This window comes from Rhinolophus sinicus, linkage group LG04, assembly GCF_036562045.2.
Source record: "Rhinolophus sinicus isolate RSC01 linkage group LG04, ASM3656204v1, whole genome shotgun sequence".
Lineage (NCBI taxonomy): Eukaryota > Metazoa > Chordata > Mammalia > Chiroptera > Rhinolophidae > Rhinolophus > Rhinolophus sinicus.
In genome coordinates this window covers 156,600,096-156,620,334 of record NC_133754.1, presented here as the reverse complement: position 1 = coordinate 156,620,334, position 20,239 = coordinate 156,600,096, and the positions used below count along the sequence as shown (strand labels likewise).

Here is a 20,239-nt window from a genome sequence, read left to right as displayed (position 1 = left end):
TAACACCGAGGTCGCCAGTTCGATTCCCCCATGGGAGGGTGAGCTGCACCCTCTACAACTAGACAGGGTAACAACGACTTGACTAGGAGTTGGAGGGGGGGCAAAGGAGGGGAAGGGGGGAAACATAATGAATTTGAACACCCCCCCCCAAAAAAAAAAGCAAAAACGAAACCCTGAAAAAACTCATTGGACACATCCAAAATAATTAGGGCACTACTGCTTACTCTGTACATTGGAAATTAAAAGGAAAGAATACCTTTATGCCTGCCTTTATGTACAAACTCTACTTTGGATAACCAAATAGCCTTAGTTTTGACAGAAAATTTTTCTTTACAGAAAAATTCCACAATGATAGATTCAAAAAAATCACCATTTTGCAATCCTTAATGAGGCAGGTAGCGATCAGTGGATGAAACCACTGAATTGGTTGGTTGATGAGAAAACTTTATAATGAAGGGATCAGGCTGCAATTTGTAGAAATTTGCATATATTCTGATGTGATGTATTGTGAAGTACATGATAACACCTATGAAGTATTTTTGCCTGAAATGTGGAACTTGATTCTGATATAGGGTTGCCACATTAAGCCAAAACAAAACAGGACACCTAGTTAAATTTGAATTTCTGATGAAGAGTGAATGAATTTTTTTTTTTTAAGTATAAGTATGTCTCATACTTGGGACATACTTGATTTCTGCACAAGTCAATTGAATAGAAAAGGGAAAAAAAGAAGGATGGGGTACTGCCTTGTAATAAAAAAGACTCAAGAGTCATAACCAGATGTGTACCTTGTCTGGATTTTGATTTGAACAAATAGGTATTTCTGTAAAATATATTTTAAAAATATGTGTTTAAAGATAGATATTTTAAAAATATATAAAGATGGTGGCCAGTTAGCTCAGTTGGTTAGAGTGTGGTGCTAATAACACCAAGGTTGCCAGTTCGATCCCCGCATGGGTCACTATGAGCTGTGCCCTCCTTAAAAAACTAAAAGTAAATAAAAAATAAAAATTTATAAAGATAAATATTTTTCAAGAAAATTTTGAGGTAATTGGGATAATTCGATTATGGACTGAATATAAAATACCAAAAAATTAACTTGATTAGGTATAATAGTGGCATATGGTTATATGAGAAAGTATCTATTTAAAAAATGAATTTAGAGGTGAAATGAAATGGTGTCTGGGATTTATTTTAAAACATTTCAGCAAAGAAAGGACAGTAGAAGCTGCAAGAGCTCTTGAGGCTTAACCATGGGAATCACAGTGTAATTTCCACGACATTCTGTTGGCCAAAACAGGTCACAAAGCAAGGCCTAGATGCGATGGAAGGAGAAATAAACTCCATCTCTTGATGGAAAGACCTGCGAAGAATTTGTGGGGTTTTTGTTTTTTATTTTTGTTTTTGTTTTTTCAATCTATCACAAATATAGATACTTTAGGATGTGTTACTTAGCCCCTTTGGCCTTTTCTTTAGCTTAAGTAGTATTTCCTCCAAAGTTAATTATGCAAGGTCCTTTAATAATTATTATTACTCGGCCCTGACGCTTTCTCTGTTTCTCCTAGAGTGTACACAAAATACAAATTAAAATGAAAAACAGAAAGGCTTTACCAAGAATGAATTGAATTTTGAAAACTGAATTATAAAACAATTTTTTAAAAGAAAATAAGTTTACTTACTTTTGAATATTCTCATGTACTTGAACTTAACAGTATGGAGGACTCCTCAGGGTGCTGACCTTAATAATAAACCAGGAGTATATGTTATTACCACATCATTAGTTAGTATTTTATTAAATATCTTGGCATATTAACCATTTGAATGTGCAACCATTTAAAATCTTGACCATAGTATTTCCCAGGTAAATTGTTTTATTCATATTCTGTACAGACATCTCCAACCACCTACCTTTCAGAATTATCTGCAATTGTGAATCAGTAGATTCTGAATTAATCACGTTTCTACCTTTTTTTTTTTTTTAAGTAGTAGAGTTGGGATTTACCTTTTTATACAACTAACTTTTACCAATACTCAACAGATACAATGAGATTTTTTCTCTGAGTTGTATTAGTTTATAATCCTCTGTGGTTTGCTGTTTAATTCTGCTTTCCATTCTAAAAGAGTTCTTAGCTTTTGTTCATTAATCATGGGAAACAGTTGTGCAACATGCCTTGATGTTAACATGAACATCTAAAATTAGTCCTGCTCTAGTCAGTGGTTAGGAGCAAGGTTTCAGTAGTTTGTGGCATGTGTTAAGTAGGCATTGCAAGGTTGGAAGGAGCTCCCTAGAAATAAGTACGTGACTTGTGTTAAGTGTGTGTGCATGAAGCTGTGTGTGTGTGTGTGTGTGTGTGTGTGTGTATACAATTGAAAGTTTTTATTAAGCAGATGAACAAATTAGATGTTACTACAAATGCATCATAAGCATCTTTGTTTATGCACTATGCTTTTCATCTTAGAAGAAAAATATATTTATTGAAAACTTGGCATGCTAGAATGGATTTTTCTGCATGTTTGCTTTGTGTTTTTCATTTTTAGAGGAATAATTGTAGTATATGTATTTCAGTTGATTGACTTTTTTTTCCTCTTCAGAGTTTATAGAAACCTATTCAGGAAAATGACATCCTGGTTGTATGAATGTCTTTGTGAAGCTGAACTTGCACAGTATTATCCTCATTTTACTGCCCTTGGCCTTCAGAAAGTAGATGAATTAGCTAAAGTTACAATGAAGGACTACTCCAAATTGGGTATCCGTGACATGAACGACCGCAAACGTCTCTTCCAACTTATCAAAATCATTAAGATTATGACGGAAGAAGACAAAGCAGTGAGTAGCCCAGAGCATCCTCTTCAGACAAGCAGCCTGGACATCAAGCCTCTGGAACCCAGATCTGGACCTCGCAGGCAACTGCATTTTGATTCTCCTTCTGACATCAAAGACAGAACTACCAGCAACTGTGGTTTTGAAGTGTGCAATATCCCAGATTTTTCTACAAATGAGCAGAAGTCTAGTTACCTAAAAGTGCTGGAGCACGTGCTACCAGATGATTCCCAGTACGATACAAAAACAAGAATTCTGAATGCCACAGCTGCTGATTCCTATGTGCAAACAGAAACTAACACTTCACTCTTTTCATCAAATCACTTTTCTCCAATATTGGGGGATTGTGATATTCCCATTATTCAAAGAGTTTCTCATGTTTCAGGGTATAACTATGGAATTCCTCATTCTGGTATCAGGTAATAATTTATTTTTACCTTTTTTTTTTTTTTTTTTTTTTGGAGGGAGGGTTGCTTCAGGCAAGAGCAGTCCGCGTCATGACCAGAGGAGAACAACCTACTTCTCATTTATAGAAAATGATAGTGAACAGCTTCTGCATCGATAATAGAAATACCTTGATGGGGGGAAATTAATGAGGAATTGGGACTTTCCAGATGGGAGAAAGATGATATTGTTCATGTACATCAAACAGCTGCTTTTGCCAGGATGTGCTGTTATTTCTATAGCAGACCTATTTCTATTATTTATTAGAGTGTAACAGGATACATGTATTGCATCCATGAAGGTAAAATAGTGAACTAGCCTTCTGCAGTGGAAAAAGAAAAGTATACAATCTACAGGATTTTTTTTTAGATATCACATTCATTTAAACAAACCAGGAGACATAAATCTTAGTTAAAAACAAAGATCGTGTTGTTGAATTAAGTAGGTCTTTGGAACAGTTGGTTTACCTGCACACATTGAAATATGGTCCTGATTTTGAGTGCCTTCTACAATTCCAGCCCTGGAAGAATAGATGATTTTGGTGATTGCAAACAGTAAGTCACTTTTATAGAGTTTAGGGTTTGAGAGGGTGACAATAAGTTCTTTTTCCCTAGTGCTTCAAGTTACAATTTGAAATAAGGTCCCTAAGAGGTGAAATATTGAGTAATACCTGATACTAACACTGGTATAGTAGAATATGGTTTTTTTTTAATAACGCATTGCTTGTTTTATTACTTTAAAAGTTTTAGACGGTGACTTTGGAGAAACAAAATATATTCATAAGCCACATTTTTAAAGTTTATTATTTATACCTTAAAACAAGATATTTACATCTGGTCTTACATTAGCTAAGGTTTCAGAGGATCTCATAACTAAACCAGTTCTTTTATTCCAAAAAAATAGAAGGCCCAATTTTAAAGATAAAAGTACCTTTAGTAATTTGAAATACATAAGTGAATTTTAAAGTGTTTCTGAAACTTTGGGGGGAGGGGGTTGGTTTAGCAGAGCACAGCATATAGTACTGTTTTCTTTTAATTGTGAGAGGACTAGATTGTCCCATGACCATCAAAGCCAGGATTGTTGCTATCATATTGGTTAACCCCATGGTTAAAGAGCAAATGTTGTCTTGAATATGACAGTCTCTTATTGAACAACACATAAAAATCTAAATTAGTATTATTTATAAATAGAATAAAGATAGCTTTTTACATTATTTGGATAGAATAGATATTTTAGTTTAAATATTGCTTTTATTTATTTGGCAAATTTTAAGTACCACCTCTGCTAGGCTCAATTCTAGATACAAAGATAATTAGAATATCTGGAGATTCTGAGTCTCTTAGGGGGCAGGGTGAGTGAGAAGACAGATAAACACCACATGGTGAGATAAATGCTATTATAGAGGTTAATTCATGACAAACCCAGAGCAAAAGCTGTTAGATTGAGCTTTCGCAACTTTTATATCATTATCTCACTCTTTTCATTTTTTATTATACAGATACTCCTCAATTTATGATGGAATTATGTCCCGCCCATCGTAAATTGAAAATATTGTGAGTTGAAAATTCATTTAATACACCTAACCTACCAAACATCATAGCTTAGCTTAGCCTACCTTAAATATGCTCACAACACAATATTCAAAAAACACTGGCAACACAGTACACTCTAGAGTATCATTTGTTCACCCTTCTGATCATTTGAGTGACTGGGAGCTGCTGCTCACGGCCACTGTCCAGTGTCGTGACAGAGGATTTTACCGCATATCACGAGTGTGGGAAAACATGAAAATTGGAAGTGTGGTTTCTACTGAATGTGTATCTCTTTTGCCCCATCATAAAGTCACAAAATCATAAGTTGAACCATTGTAAGTCAGGGACTTTGTGTATTAGAGAAATAGAGATATGAAAGTACATTTCCCCCAATAATCCTTAATACTGTTTTCTCATCCGTTTCCTAATGGGAGTTAGGATTTCAGAACCCTGAGAAACTCCCTTACCTACTTAAGGCTTGCTGTTAGGGGGTCATCCTATCCAAAGAGCATTCTCTTTGGATGCCTCAACTCAGATAAGTTCAAAATAAATTGCTTGCCTCAGAATTTTAATAAAAATCTAAGGCATTTAGAGAACTGGTTGACCTGACTTATTTAAGACTTGAGTAGACCTAACTTCAGCTGTCTCTACTTTTTGCATGTCAGACAGATGTAGTTTATTTCTTCTAAGGAAGACTGAGCATTAAAACCAGTGCCTTTTTGTCTCTTGAACTTGAAAACTATCGTCCCTGGTCAACTTTGAAAAGGACGTTTTCTGTCCTCTTTGATTAGCTTTATACAATTAGGTTATTAATATTCACCGACTACTAGAGATTTTGACACAAAGCACTTGTTAAAATGATGCATTAAAATTTTGCTTTATCTTGAAAAAAATGTAACTTAAGCAAAAGAAGAGAGAATAGAACAATGAATCCCATATGCCCATCACCCACCTTTAATGATTATCAAAATTTTGCCACACTTAACCTCAAAATGGTACTTTTTAAAAAGTGCTGTATGTTGATTAAAAAAACAAAATGTACCTTAAAAGCCTTGAGTAGTCCTGTATACATTATATTAGAAATTTTATTTGCTACTTTTTACTGATTTACATCCTGGCAAAAAATTACTTTCTAGCCAGTTGGAGGGCTCAGAAAATTGAAATTGATATGAAACAATTATATAGTGAAATATCCTGTGTAAAATCTATTATAAAAGGCTTTTTAGGGGCTCTTAATCAAATTCTAAAGTGTAAAGGAAGGGAATAATTTGTCTTGCTAAGACATTCTTAGTATATGGACTAAAGGCATTGATCCTGCTGCTTTCAAGAATCCTATTTTCTTAACTAGCTTAAGAGAAATTTCTATATAGGAATGTGGTCAGTTCTTAGATATATGGAGTACATATAGACCACCATTAGGCTCAGCAAGTAAACCTGATGAATTTTGTATCCCTAACCCAAGGAATATTTGCCTCATATATTCTGGATATTAACATTAATGAGTTTACTGAAATCAGAACCAGAGAAGAAATGCATCTGAATAGAAAGGTGAACAAGTGGTGGACAGAACCAGTCATAAAATTGTCCTAGGAAGAAGAAATATAGAATTGTATTCTAACAAATACGTACATAACAGGGTGAGCAAAAAGAAGAAGTACAAGAACAAGACGTAGGCAGAATATACCTGTGAGGAACAGGGGGAGAGTACACTGAAACCTACCACCTGATTCAAGGTATTTAGTAAACTCAGGTAGCATAAAAATAAAAAAAGTAATTAGATTGAATAATCAAAACAGTAAATGTACAAGGAAAATTGGACTGAAAGGAAGCAAGAGACATGGGTTTGGGTATTGTAAAAGCTTTGGAGGGTGGTAGGAGTGTAGTGCGTTAGATTTTTGAGGGTTGACCAACCTGAGTTTTGGGGATGTAAAGTAAAGAAAGAGCATTTATCAATCCATTGTTAAAAGACTTGGAAAACCACATGTGGAAGCCAAACACACTCTTGAAGCTAATTTAACTCTGGGTTTGGGAGTGGGTTTTTGTTTGTTTGTTTTGGTCAGGACAAAGGGTAGAGTGGAGCAGGGATGGAGATAGAAGTAATCAGGAGGATTTAGCTGATAACTTTCTCAGTGTCAAAACTTTAATATGCAACTTTATATATACCGGGGGATGCCATAAAAATGTATACCTATTTTAAGAGATTGGCAGTGTTGCTCAAGCAGTAGTTCGCAGTAATCAGTAGTCTCTGGACGCTGATGGTACCTGTTTTGAGCACCTCTTGTAATTACAGAAATCAAACGTGACTTGTAGTAATCTTTTGTTACCAATATATATTGAGTATTACAATTGTAATAGTTTTTTCCTTTCTTAAATGTGTATACATTTTTTTGGGCACTCTTTGTATATACACAGACCAGATTTATAACAAAATGTACTGATATTTTGATCTCTTAAGTAGCCTCATACTATTAGTAAAAATTAAAGCTCACTTATTAACATACATCAGACAGAACACTTCAGAGAAAGAGAATCCTTGGACTGAGATGGAGAAAATCAGAGTTTGCGTTCGAAAACGCCCTCTGGGCATGAAGGAGATACGTCGTGGAGAAATTAATATTATTACTATAGAAAACGAAGAAACTCTACTTGTCCATGAGAAGAAAGAAGCTGTTGATCTCACACAATATATTCTGCAGGTATGGTGCTTTTTGTGTTTGGAATTACTATTATCAAGTATATCAAATTTTTGCTTTTTGTTTGAGTGGCAGCATACAGATTCTGAAATCCATTTTCTAGTTTGGGTGTTGGCATTCATCCCTGGTGTGACGTTGCATTAAATCATTGATATCCTGGGCTTTAGTTTTTAAAAATATATATTGCAATGGGGGATACAAAAACCTAATTCCTCTACTCTAGTGCAATAGGGTTGCAGCATACATTCACTTAACACACTTTACATGAATTTAGTTGTACATATTCAGCAAAAAAGGGGGGGAATGAGGAGATAAGAATGTAAATAATGAATTAGTGATAGACAGGACCAGTTACTGAGTGCATGCCCCGAAGTGACTGAATGCGACGGTCACACGGTCTCAATTCTTGTCCGTTTCTCTCAGTGTGAACTTCCCACTCTGTTGAATGTGAGTCCGGAGTTGAATGATGGGAGATATATTTTCAAGCAACAAGGCCCCAGATTGCCAGCCAACTGCTTATGTTTACTCTCAACTGTCTTTGGGCTGAGACTTAATTTGGTGAAAATTGGGCTCTTGAGCAGGCCACTTTGTACAGGGTAGATTGCAGTGGGTGAATATAATCCAGGGATATGATTTCACATCTAACATGTAAGGGTTTAAATAAAACACTAGTAACTCAGACACATAAAAAGTGTTGACTCCCTGCCAGAACGATTGTAAGAGTCTGAGGAGAAAGGGTTTGGTAGTGAAATGAATTTATTCTAAGCTGATAGGTATCCTTACAATAACTCTTCAGTCTCATATGGAAGTATAATAGCAAACCCCATAGATGGAAGATACTGTATCTTAGGTACTCATAAAATTGTAAAGCAATTCTGAATAATCTAAAACTGGGGATGATCCACCAGGTGTTAAGATTTGGGAATGAAAGTTTCTCTTACTCAGGGCGGCTGGGTAGCTCAGTTGTTTAGAGCGCCGTGCTCTTAACAAGGTTGCTGGTTCGATCCCCGCATGGGCTACTGTGAGCTGCGCCCTCCACAACTACATTGAAACAACTACTTCACTTGGAGCTGATGGGTCCTGGAAAAAACACACTTAAAATAAATAAAAGTTTAAAAAAAAAAAAGAAAGAAAAGTTTCTCTTACTCTGAATCTGACTCCCTAAAATGTTCACATTATAGTTATTTTTTTTTCTCTCTCTGACACTCTCTTGCCTCAAAACCCAGTGACTGGTAGAGAGAAAAAAAAAAGTGGTGAGTAATCTGGTATGCTAGCAACTCACCTTAACTAGCTACCATCTTAACTCTACTGGAATAAATCCTTTCACACCGAAGTCAAACTAACACTTTCCCCCCTTTGACACTTTCATTGTTCTTTTTCTTTGGTTACCAAAACGATTTCACAGTAGCATTCAAAAAAAATCCACTGAGTCTTTCTATGGGCACTAAATTACTAGGCCACTGTATAACCAACCCAATCAGTTTAACAGCCTTATCGATTGCTGATCAATGCACAATCTATTAGGTGTAGGTGGGAGGTATTTATTTTGAATACGGTCCAAACGAACAATCAGTTGTAATGATACCTAGTTCCATGGCTACTTACAGCCATAGTAATTGCCCTATCCAATCACCGTCTACCCAAGACTGCCTTAATGATGCTTCTGTCACAGTAATTCCCTTAAGGAGGCCCCCATCGTATCTTTTGTATTTTTCCATTATCCCAAAACACAATAACCTTAACTTCTTTGTTATTACCATTGGTCAATACTTATTGAATACCCATAGTTTCCATAGCATTTTCTCTGCTGTTTGAACTTTGGACCTCTGCGCTCATAGGTCAAAGTCCTTACCTATCAATGTTGTAATATAAAAGTGTTGAGAGGGCTCCCCCCACTTTTTCCTTCCTTAAGTAGAAAGAAGAAAAGGGAAGTTTGTAGCAAATAAATATTGATCCTAAATTCTTTGGGTTTTATTTTTAAACTTATTTAGGAGTTCAAACAATATGTTTATGTGTTCATTTAATTGAATATCCTTTCAAGTCTTTTGTTACATAGTATATATGATCACATACATGTAATGTGCTGTCCTACTTACCATTAAATTTTATCATAACAGTGTAATAAGTGAAAAAACTAGGAAACAGACCTGTATATTTTATTCCAATTTCTTGAATAAAGAAAAAATATTAGAGGAAAAACATGTTACTGAAATATATCAAAAGTCAACAATGGCTATCTCTGAGTAGTAAGATTTACAGATAATTTGATTTTCTCTATTTTCCATGTTTTTAAAATGTTCTACAATCAACTGTTGTTAACTTTTATATAAAGAAGTAAAAACTTTCATATTTATTTAAAAAAATTTTAAATTGCAGTTGACATTCAATATTTTTATTAGTTTCAGGTGTATAGCATAGTGGTTAGACATTTGTGTAATTTATAAAGCTATCCCCCAATTAGTCTAGTACTCACCTGGCACTATACATTGTTATTATAATATTATTGACTATATTCCCTATGCTGTACTTTACATCCCTGTGACTATATTATAACTGCCAATTTGTACTTCTTAATCGCTTCACCATTTTCACCCAGCCCCCAGCTCCACTCCCATCCGGTAACCATCAGTTTGTTCTCTGAATCTGTGAGTCTGTTTCTCTTTGTTAATTTTGTTTTTTAGATTCCACATATAATTGAAATATGATATTTGCCTGACTATTTCTCTTAGCATAATACCCTCTAGGTTCATCTATGTTGTTGTAAATGGTAAGATTTCATTCTTTTTATGGCTGAGTAATAAATATTCCATTGTATATATGTACCACATCTTCTTTATCCAGTTGTCTATTGATGGACACTTAGGCTATGTAAATAATGCTGCATTGAATATAGGGATGCATATATCTTTTTGAATTAGTGTTTTGGATTTCTTTGGGTAAATACCCAGAAGTAGGATTTCTGGGTCATGTGGTAGCCTTTTTTAAGTTTTTGAGGCATCTCCATACTGTTTTCCATAGTGGCTGCATCAATTTGTAATCCCACCAACAGTGCACAAGGATTCCCTTTTCTGTAAATCCACACCAACACTTGTTGTTTGTTGTTTTATTGATGATAGCTGAAAAACTAGATTTAACTCTTTCAAAATCAAAAGGTACAAAAGGGTATGCAGTGAAAATGTCTCTCTCATCCCATTTCCTCCTCGAAGGCAACCAGTATTACCTGTTTCAAGTGTATCTTTCCAGAGATAGTCTATAAGTACATATTTTACAATCTGAAAAAACTTATTTAAAAAATAAACTATGGAACTCTGATCATATCAAGGCTAAAGTGAGTGTTACTCCAACTTCATTGATAAAGTATGATCAAATGAAAGTATATGTGATGCAAGGGACTTTATTATAATAAGCTTGCATATTCACATTTCTTTCATAAAAGATACTTACAAAACTACTGGAAAAATTGATACCAAAATTCTGTTTGAATGAAAGATATTAACTAATCCCTTTAATTGTTTTCTAAGGTGTTTACTTGAGCTAAAGTTATTCACTAATACTTATAGAAGGAAAGGAAGAATAGCCATATACTCAATGAAATAAAACCAAAAAAATATATTCCCATATTTACTTCTGTTCATTTTTTCTTGCTTGCCTGAGAAATGCATATATATACACACACATACATATACATATATGTGCGCACACACGTGTGTGTATAATATGTTTTGTTTTTTATCTCATACTTAACTATTAAAACCTACAGTGATAGTTGATCAATGAATGGATTTGTCTCTTTGATTGAAGAACAGTTATGAGTTAGATATTATATAAATCATGTTCATTAAAGCCAGATTTTAGAAATATATTTTATTCTTTATTGCCATTTTCAAGCTTAATGAAAAGTATAATGAACTCCCATGTACCTATCACCCAGCTTCAACAGTTATAAAATTTTACTGTTTTTGAAGTCATACCACATTATTCAAAGCACTAAAAATTCACAGATCTCTTTATCATGCTGCACAGATTCATTATTTTCTCATCTTCTAACATTTAGAGATTTTTTTTCTAACTGATAAATTTGACTTTGTGGCCCCAATTTCTTCTCAGATGACCTAACGCATTTCCATTCTAATGTAATGGTACACAAAACAAAATCGAACATGGAATAGAGTGACCCACAATAAATTGGCCCAAGTTCACTTTTCTGGATTTGCCCATTCAATTTTTCCTTAACTGGATATTTAGAGTACGTCCAAAAGGTAGCAGAAAATAGGACCTCATCTCTCATTTATTGTATATAGACTGCCATTATAATGCTACAGTCAGGCTTGAAATTATTAGGATTTCTTACTCAGATGTAGTTGAGCTGCCAACATGGTAAGTCTCTAAATCAGGGGTGTCAAAACTTTTTTCAACACTTTTTACCAAGGGCCATATGCAGTAAATACACAAACAGCTGGGCCACTAACTCTAGGTGAAGTATGTATTGCCTCACCTGGTTTATTTAAGTAAACTAAATATATTTTTGGAATTTGCTGCGGGCCAATTAACAATAGATTGAGGACTGCAGTTACCCTGAGGGCTGCAGTTTTGACACCCCTGCTCTAAATGATCATGGCTGCTGAACTAATGTTTACCAGACCCAATTGAATGGGGTCTCCTATCTCTTCTCTTCCAGGTTACCATGGTTTTTCATTTAAGAGTCACCTTTCTTTCCCCAGCTCCCCACATCCAGTCAGTTGCTAAATTTCTCATGCGTCTATCTCCTCTTTATTTCCATTATCATCCTCTAATTTAGACCCTCTTTACCTCACTACTGAATTACTAGTGTCCTCCTTGCCAGTCCATTTACAGTGTGAAGCCAGATTCATCTTCCAATAAAATGGTTCAGATCATCCCTCTTCTTTCCAAAGTTATTTTTATTGTCTTCTCACTGTTTATTGAATTACATAAACCCCTCCCTTAAGGCCGATGTCCTAAGACCCCTACAACACAGTCCTAACTCGTTCTAGCCTTCTGTTTCACTTTTCTACCTACAAAATCCTGCATTTCAACCACACTGAATCCTCCCTGTTCCCTAAACATTCTTCGTGTTTTCCTGTGTGGACTCTGCTCATGTTTCCCCTGTGCTTGCAATACCTTCCCTGCCTCCATCTCTGCCTCTCAAATTCCTCTTCTTCCCCCATGGCCATTCTCAGTACAGTCATTTTCTCATATAGTCTTTCCCAATCAGAGGGACTATGTTTCCCCTTTGAATTCCACATGTACTTAATCTCCCAAGTTTTTTCTGCCTCACAGTCATTGTATACTTGTTTGGATTAACATCTTTAGGGGGTGGGGTAGAATAATGGTAGGGTAATGTCTGTATCTTTGGGCTCCTTGAAGTGCATACTGCAATATACATCCTGCCAGCTGAGCAATAAATGCTTATGGAATGGAAAAGTTAAGCTGTATAACCTATGGAATGAGGAATTCCCCCCAAATTTAAAATATGTTAGCCCTAGCTAGGCTGTGAGGATCACCTCCATAGAATTCAGTTCCTCTCCTGGACCTAAGGAGGATTAGCTCACTCTTATATTCATCAATTTGCTTAAGAGAGAACAAAAATTGTGTACCTTGGTTTTTATAAGAATATGTCTACAGAGATCTCAAGTAAAAGAAGGCCCTGTCATTTGACAGTTACTGATTGCTTATTTTTTTGTTTGTCCTGGTCAGTTACTATTGAAAATGTATTTGCACCTTTATCACGTGTTATCTAGAATAATGGTGAAGAATATGCAGAAAATGCCTCTTTCTATAAAAGTCAAATTTCTTTTTCAGCATGTCTTTTATTTTGATGAAGTTTTCGGTGAGGCGTGCACCAATCGGGATGTATACATGAAGACTACTCACCCACTCATTCAGCATATTTTCAATGGGTATGATAGTAATTATTTGCTTTTCTTGCTTTTTATTTTCTATTTTCCATAAGTCTTTTAAAAATAAATATCACTCGTGCTCTTCAGTTCTTTTGAATTAAACATGAGTTTGAGTTTTGAGCTAATGAATTTAAATTGGTCTCTTCTGAAAAATTCCGTTTCTCTATGTATAGAATTTACCAAGCATTTAGAAATTTTCAGCAAAATTTCCTTGTATACTGATGATATTGATTCTCTGTGTAGTGGAAAAATATAAGCTGACAAGTTCATCAAAGTCCTCAGAATGAAAGGGTTTAAGTGGTTGCAGTTAGTTTGAACTTTTGATAATAGGAATTATATGTTCTGGCTATCGTCCTGTTAATTTTTTCATTGGAGTAGGACAGACTAGTGACTATCACTTATCTGCTTTTCATAGCTATATTTTTAAAATTTTGAAGTAATTATTCACACTTAGTAAACATTAAATAGGACAGAAAAGGTAGTATGGGCGTCTGTTGAATATTTAAAATGTAGACATGTACACGTAGGAAATGCCAAACCTGCTATAGTTGCTGATTCCAGAGTATTTTGACTTTTATTTTTTAAGATAACTTTTTAAACATTGAGGTGTAATTTACATACAATAAAATGCACAGATCTTAAGAACTGTTCAGGTTTCATGAGTTTTGATAGTTGTATACATCCAGCTAACCAATACCTGGAACAAGATACAGAATGTTTCCACCACCGCAGAAAGTTCTCTAGTGTCCCTTTTTAGTTAATTCCCTACCATCATCTCCAGGTTTTATATAACCACTGACCTGCTTCCTGTCACTATAGATAAGTTTTGCTTGTTCTAGAATGTCATAGAAATAGAATCATTACAATATATATTCTTTCATGCCTGGCTTCTTTTGCTTAGCATAATGTGTTTTTTTTTAATTTTATTTTATTAAATTTATTGGGGTGACAATTGTTAGTAAAATTACATAGATTTCAGGTGTACAATTCTGTATTACATCATCTATAAATCCCATTGTGTGTTCATCACCCAGAGTCAGTTCTCCTTCCATCACCATATATTCGATCCCCCTTACCCTCATCTCCCACCCCCCACCCCCCAACCCCCTTACCCTCTGGCAACCACCAAACCATTGTCTGTGTCTATGAGTTTCTGTTTTTTGATATTAGTACTTACTGTATGTACCTGTAGTTTTTATTGCTGGTATTCCCTTCTGTGAATATACCACAATTTGTTTATTCATTCTGTTGATTGACATTTGGGTTGTTTCCAGTTTTGGACTAGTATGAATAAAGCTGTGTATAAACATTCTTATGCAAGTCTTTTTGTGGACATGTTTTCATTTATCTTCGATTAAAGCCTAGAAATGGAATTGCTGGGCCATTGCACAGGTGTACATTTATTAGAAGGTATCAAGCAGTTTTCCATGCACTGTTGTTGTTTTTTTGCATTTTCAACTACATTTTTAAATATTTGTTATAATCGTGCTTCTCTACAACTAATGATTCTTATTGTTGGCAAATTGTATGTCTGACTATTTACCTACATAAACACAGAACAGCATTTTTAACTGATGGTCGCACAGCAAACCAAGTGTAGAGGGTGTGATCTCAGTAAGGTATTCAGTCGAGGCATAAGCCATCTTTCCAACTGGGCTCACTTAGGATGCTCTTATCTTGGTGTCGCATTCTTCTAAGAGTAGGATCAAATCCTCTATGAGGCTGTGCTCTCTGCCGTGTGTCACTTTCATAATATCAAAAGCCAGTCTCAGGTTCTTCCATTCACTGTTTTCTACTCCTAACAGCAGTGCATGAGAATTGCAGTTCTGCATCCTCACCATATTTGGCATTGTCAGCCTTTTTTATTGTAGCCAATCTAATGGATATGGAACTGTATCTCATTGTGTTTTTAATTTGAAGTTCCCTAATGCCTGATAATACTGAACATCTTTTCACATGCTTATTGGCCATTCAGATATCTTCACTTGCCCGTTTTTGTGTTGTCTTTTAAATTGTTTTGTGGAAGTTATTTAAATCTTTTACAATTATTAGTATGAGCAGGCTAAAAAGGGTGATATATCTTTCAGGTTCAGTTTCTTACACACCAAATCTAGAGAGTGCTTTGTGAAAGAGTATGCTTCTAAAATAAGATAGAAATTGAATGTTAAAACATTACCAATAAAAGATAACAGAGTTGCAAGTTAAGTACTACTTAACTATAAATTCTGTAAAGTGTTATAGAGATTCTCATGCCCATATAATTTTTTAAAAGCTCATCACTGAAATGTTCAGAAGATAAGGTAGATGATATTCTTTACTCTCATTCTGCTAAATCTTTTTTAGTGTGTTCAAATTTTCCTTCTGTAATCCTTTTCCTAACTGCCTCTGCCAGTGTATTCAAGTACCTACACTGTTGGGAGCCACGGTTTAAAAGGTAAGAAGTAACTGGTCTCTGCTTCAAGCAGCTTAAATCTGATTAGTTACCATCTCTTGATTCTCACACTTCTATGGTTGCTTTGCTCTAGTCATATCACTCTTTGTTTTCTATCTGGCTTCCGGTCCCTTTCTGTGTATTCGTCTGTCTGCCTACCTCCAGCCTCCTTTTACCCCTGTGTCCGTACATAGACTTTTTCTATTGCTCCAAGTAGTTACTTTTACCATTAATCCATGTGATTCCTGTTCAAGGGTCTATAATAGCTATTTACTACCTAACATCATATTCACTTTCTACTTAGAAAGTGAACATAGTTGGGCCCCAGAATACTCAGGTAATCTTGGCCTCCATTTCCTCTTAAAACATCCTGTGATCTGTAGGTTGGTCTTCCACCTCTCCTCTCCCATCTCTTATTTGCAGTTCTTCACACTCATACAGAGTATGTGCACACATTTATCCGCATGCAAAAATAGTGATTCTCACTTAAAATCACAGGACATCAGGTCTAGAAAGAGAATCTTAAAAATCAAGTCACCCAGTAATTTATTGATGAAAGTGAAAAGTGAGGCCCTAGGAGAAGCTCTTTTATGAGTCCTTCCTCAAGTATTTTGCTTACATTGATTTCACCTCTAAGTTTCCTTAATATTCATATGAGTGGTCACTACCATCATGTTTATCATATCCTCTATTATTTGTTACATTTAATTCTCTATTGTTTCACCAAACGTCTTTCAGGATTAATACAAAATCTTCTCTAGGATCCTCTAAAGCACTTAGTAGGAGTCTTGGTTTCTGTATCTTCCAAAGTTACCTTATGGTCTTACCAGTTACATAACAAATTCCTGTAAGAAAACTTGTGTACTGCTTTGAGAATGTTTTTCCTCTTCCTTCCTGGGTTTTTATAATGTAAAGCCCTTTTCTCCTTAAAGGACTGCATGAATTTTGTCAAGGATTCTTTTTCTACCTGACTTTTGTCATAAAAATCTATGTGCAGATTAGCATTTCTCTTAACATGTATAAATGATACAAATTATTCTTCCCTCAGAGGCAATGCCACTTGCTTTGCGTATGGACAGACCGGTGCTGGAAAGACCTACACCATGATAGGAACTCACCAGAACCCAGGACTATATGCTCTGGCTGCCAAAGATATCTTTAGGCAACTAGAAGTGTCCCAGCCAAGAAGGCCCCTCTTTGTGTGGATCAGCTTCTATGAAATCTACTGTGGACAGCTCTATGACCTCCTGAATAGAAGAAAAAGGTACTGGATATGATTGGGAAACTGAATCTATTCATCATTGTTTTAAGCCAGAGTCCCCCTGAATCATAGGATTTAATGAGTCTTTGGTACATTAATGCCCTTTTGTGAGTCTCTTGAATCAGTTACATATTTTTTAAACTGTCAGTTCCGCTAGAGAAAAATGTAAATTAGCTTTCCATTAGTATTTTTTTAAGTGATCAATATCCTATTTATCCAAAGATTATCCCTTATATTTTGGTATATGAAAAAGGTCATAACTTCAGGAAGTCAGGAAACCAACATGTACTTAAATCCCTTCTTTTAATCTATTATTACACTGGAAGAACTATAAATAATGTTTCCCATGTTCTCTTGTTTTTCCTCTCAATAGTCTTAGGTTAAACTCAATGAGAGTTGAACTCTTTGTTTTTTTTTGGGGGGGGAATATTGGGGAACAGTGTGTTTTTTCCAGGACCCATCAGCTCCAAGTCAAGTTGTTGTTTGTTTGTTTTTTCAATCTAGTTGTGGAGGGCGCAGCTCACTGGCCCATGTGGGAATCGAACCAGCGACCTGGGTGTTATGAGCACTGCCCTCTAACTGAGCCAACCAGCCGCCTTAGAGAGTTTAACTCTTATATGGCTTAAAACTATTACCCTTGCAACATAATATAGTAATTTTGAAATGTGCCCAGTAACTCTCATTTTAAATCCCTGTTGTATTTTTCTGACATAAAGTTTTATTTAGGTTGAAACAGATGACTTTAACTGAGTAGGAGGCAGCGAAGTTGTGAAGGTATCAACTGACTGAGAGAACAGGGAGGAGAGAGGAAGTAGGGGAAGGGGAAGGATAAAAGGTTGTCATAATAGAATTAACCAGACCTGAGCTGTGTTGGGAGCAGCCACACCAGCTGGAGAGGAGTGAGTTGAGACTGACCATGGTGGAAGACTGGGGAAACCAAGTCAGTGAAATAGACCAGCCCCCAGCAAAGTTTTCAAGCTCCTACAGAGCTGTCCAAAAGAAGGTAGAAGTTCCACAGGTCCAGGCAAGCACTGAGATGGGGACTGGAGGGTCGAGGTGGAAGAGCCCCTCCAGTTCAGTAGGGAGAGCACGGGTGGGCCAGCCCCCACATACACACACACAGTGGAGAGGGGCACTAGAGTATTGAGTAGCGTAACTGGAGAGGCCACTAAGTGGGCTTAGGCCGGCCACCGTCTTGTGGACTATTCCAACAAAAAGGGACTTGCGGGTGTGCCACAATTCAGAGAATGTTAAGTTTTGGGGGTTCAGTCATGCCACAGCTGCCAAATGAAGGAGGGTACCACTCTGGGGTTGCTTTGGCTAAGAGCTGGCTTTCTTTTTTATCCTCTCGGTGTTGGTTTTGAAGCCTTAAGTTAGCTTAATCACAGCCTCTCTTCCAAGCCCCCGTATCCTTATCAGGAGCCCTTTCCAGTCAGGAGGCCACTTCCTTTAAAGAACAGTTGGCATGAGAATAAAAGCCACTGTTGTGCTATGTGTGTGGTTTGTTTGTGTGTGTGAAGGGACAGTCAGATTATCCAGCTGTTGGTGAATGTAGTTCTTTTTTTTTAAGGAGGGCACAGCTCACAGTGGCCCATGCGGGGATCGAACCCACAACCTTGGTGTTGTTAGCACCACGCTCTAACTAACTGAGATAACCAGCCACCCCTTTGTAGTTCTTTAATAAATGACCCAGATATGAGGTTGGACAATTAAGTTTGCAAATTCATCCTAGAAAAAGTACTACATACCCATTGCTGAATATCACTATGCTCACCTTTGAAATACTCCCCTTGGGGAGCTATGCACCAACGCCAGCCAGCACCTAGTCCACCCCTCAAAGCAATTTTGGAACTCTTTTTCTGGAATAGCCATCAGAGCTGTCATCGTATTACCCTTGATGTCCTGAATGTCATCGAAATGTCTTCCTTTCAATATTTCCTTTATCTTCAGGTAAAGAAATCATTGGAGGCCAGATTAGGTGAGTACCCTGTTTCCCCGAAAATAAGACCTAGCCGGACAATCAGCTCTAATGTGTCTTTTGGAGCAAAAATTAATACAAGACCCGGTATATTATATTATGTTATATTATATTTATTATATTATATTATATTTATTATATTATATTCTACCCAGTCTTATATAAGAACCGGTCTTATATTAAAGTAAAATAAGACTGAGTCTTATATTAATTTTTGCTCCAAAAGACACATTAGAGCTGATTGTCCAGCTAGGTCTTATTTTCAGGGAAACACGGTAGGGAGGGTGTTCCAATACAGTTATTTATTTACTGGCTAAAAACTCTCTCACAGACAGTGCTGTGTGAGCTAGTGTGTTGTCATGATGCAAGAGCCATGAGCTGTGGGCGAAAAGTTCCTTCCAGTAGTCTAACTTTTTCACGCAGCTTTTTCAGCACTTCCAAATAGTAGTCAACTTGGTTAACTGTTTGTCCAATTGGTACAAATTCATAATGAATAATCCCTCTGATATAAAAAAAAATATTAGCAACATCATTGCAACAAGTTCATGAACTTAATTGTTAGTCCGTGTATATTGCCCTGTATGTTTGCATTCTTTAATTGTAGCCAAGGGGATGGGAATATGCCAACTCCTAGATTTGAAGTTTCTCTCGGGCTCACTAGAGAATACCCAGACTTACTCTGCAAGTGTCTTGAGTGTGGGGTTTTTGTTTTTTTTCTCTTGTTAATTGGCTAACATCTCTTTGTTTCCTCATTTCTTAGATTTCTGAAATGTTCTAATCTACTGGTGGCTCCCTTTCTTGTTTGTTTAGAGCTGTTTTGATTTTATCCTGTCATTTTTTTAAATAAAACATATTTTCTATAATAATAGTGGGGCTTTGACAAAGGTAGGTAAAAGTATATACGACTTGTATGCTCAGTCTACCTCTTAAACTAGAAACCAAAGTTTAAGGATCTTCAAATTAATTCTTTTTTTTTTTTTTTTAAAGATTTTATTGGGGAAGGGGAACAGGACTTTATTGGGGAACAGTGTGTACTTCCAGGCCTTTTTTCCAAGTCAAGTTGTTGTCCTTTCAATCTTAGTTGTGGAGGGTGCAGTTCAGCTTCAAGTTGTTATCCTTTCAGTCTTAGTTGTGGAGGGCGCAGCTCAGCTCCAGGTCCAG

At 36.1% G+C, this 20,239-nt stretch overlaps 1 protein-coding gene and 1 non-coding gene across 3 annotated transcripts in view; one reads left to right on the top strand and one right to left on the bottom strand.

The window, feature by feature from the left end:
• KIF24 (kinesin family member 24) overlaps positions 1-20,239 on the top strand; it is a 55,945-nt gene that overhangs the window by 12,883 nt on the left and 22,823 nt on the right. For both annotated transcript variants that reach the window (XM_019734378.2, XM_074330651.1), the window contains 4 exons: positions 2,593-3,240; positions 7,304-7,493; positions 13,311-13,408; positions 16,888-17,103. In XM_019734378.2, coding sequence (XP_019589937.2) covers positions 2,618-3,240; positions 7,304-7,493; positions 13,311-13,408; positions 16,888-17,103 — 1,127 coding nt within the window. In that variant the 5' untranslated portion in view covers positions 2,593-2,617. The remainder of the gene's footprint in view (positions 1-2,592; positions 3,241-7,303; positions 7,494-13,310; positions 13,409-16,887; positions 17,104-20,239) is intronic.
• On the bottom strand, positions 18,688-18,761 carry TRNAV-AAC (transfer RNA valine (anticodon AAC)). Its single transcript has one exon. It is a non-coding gene; the product is annotated as a tRNA-Val (tRNA).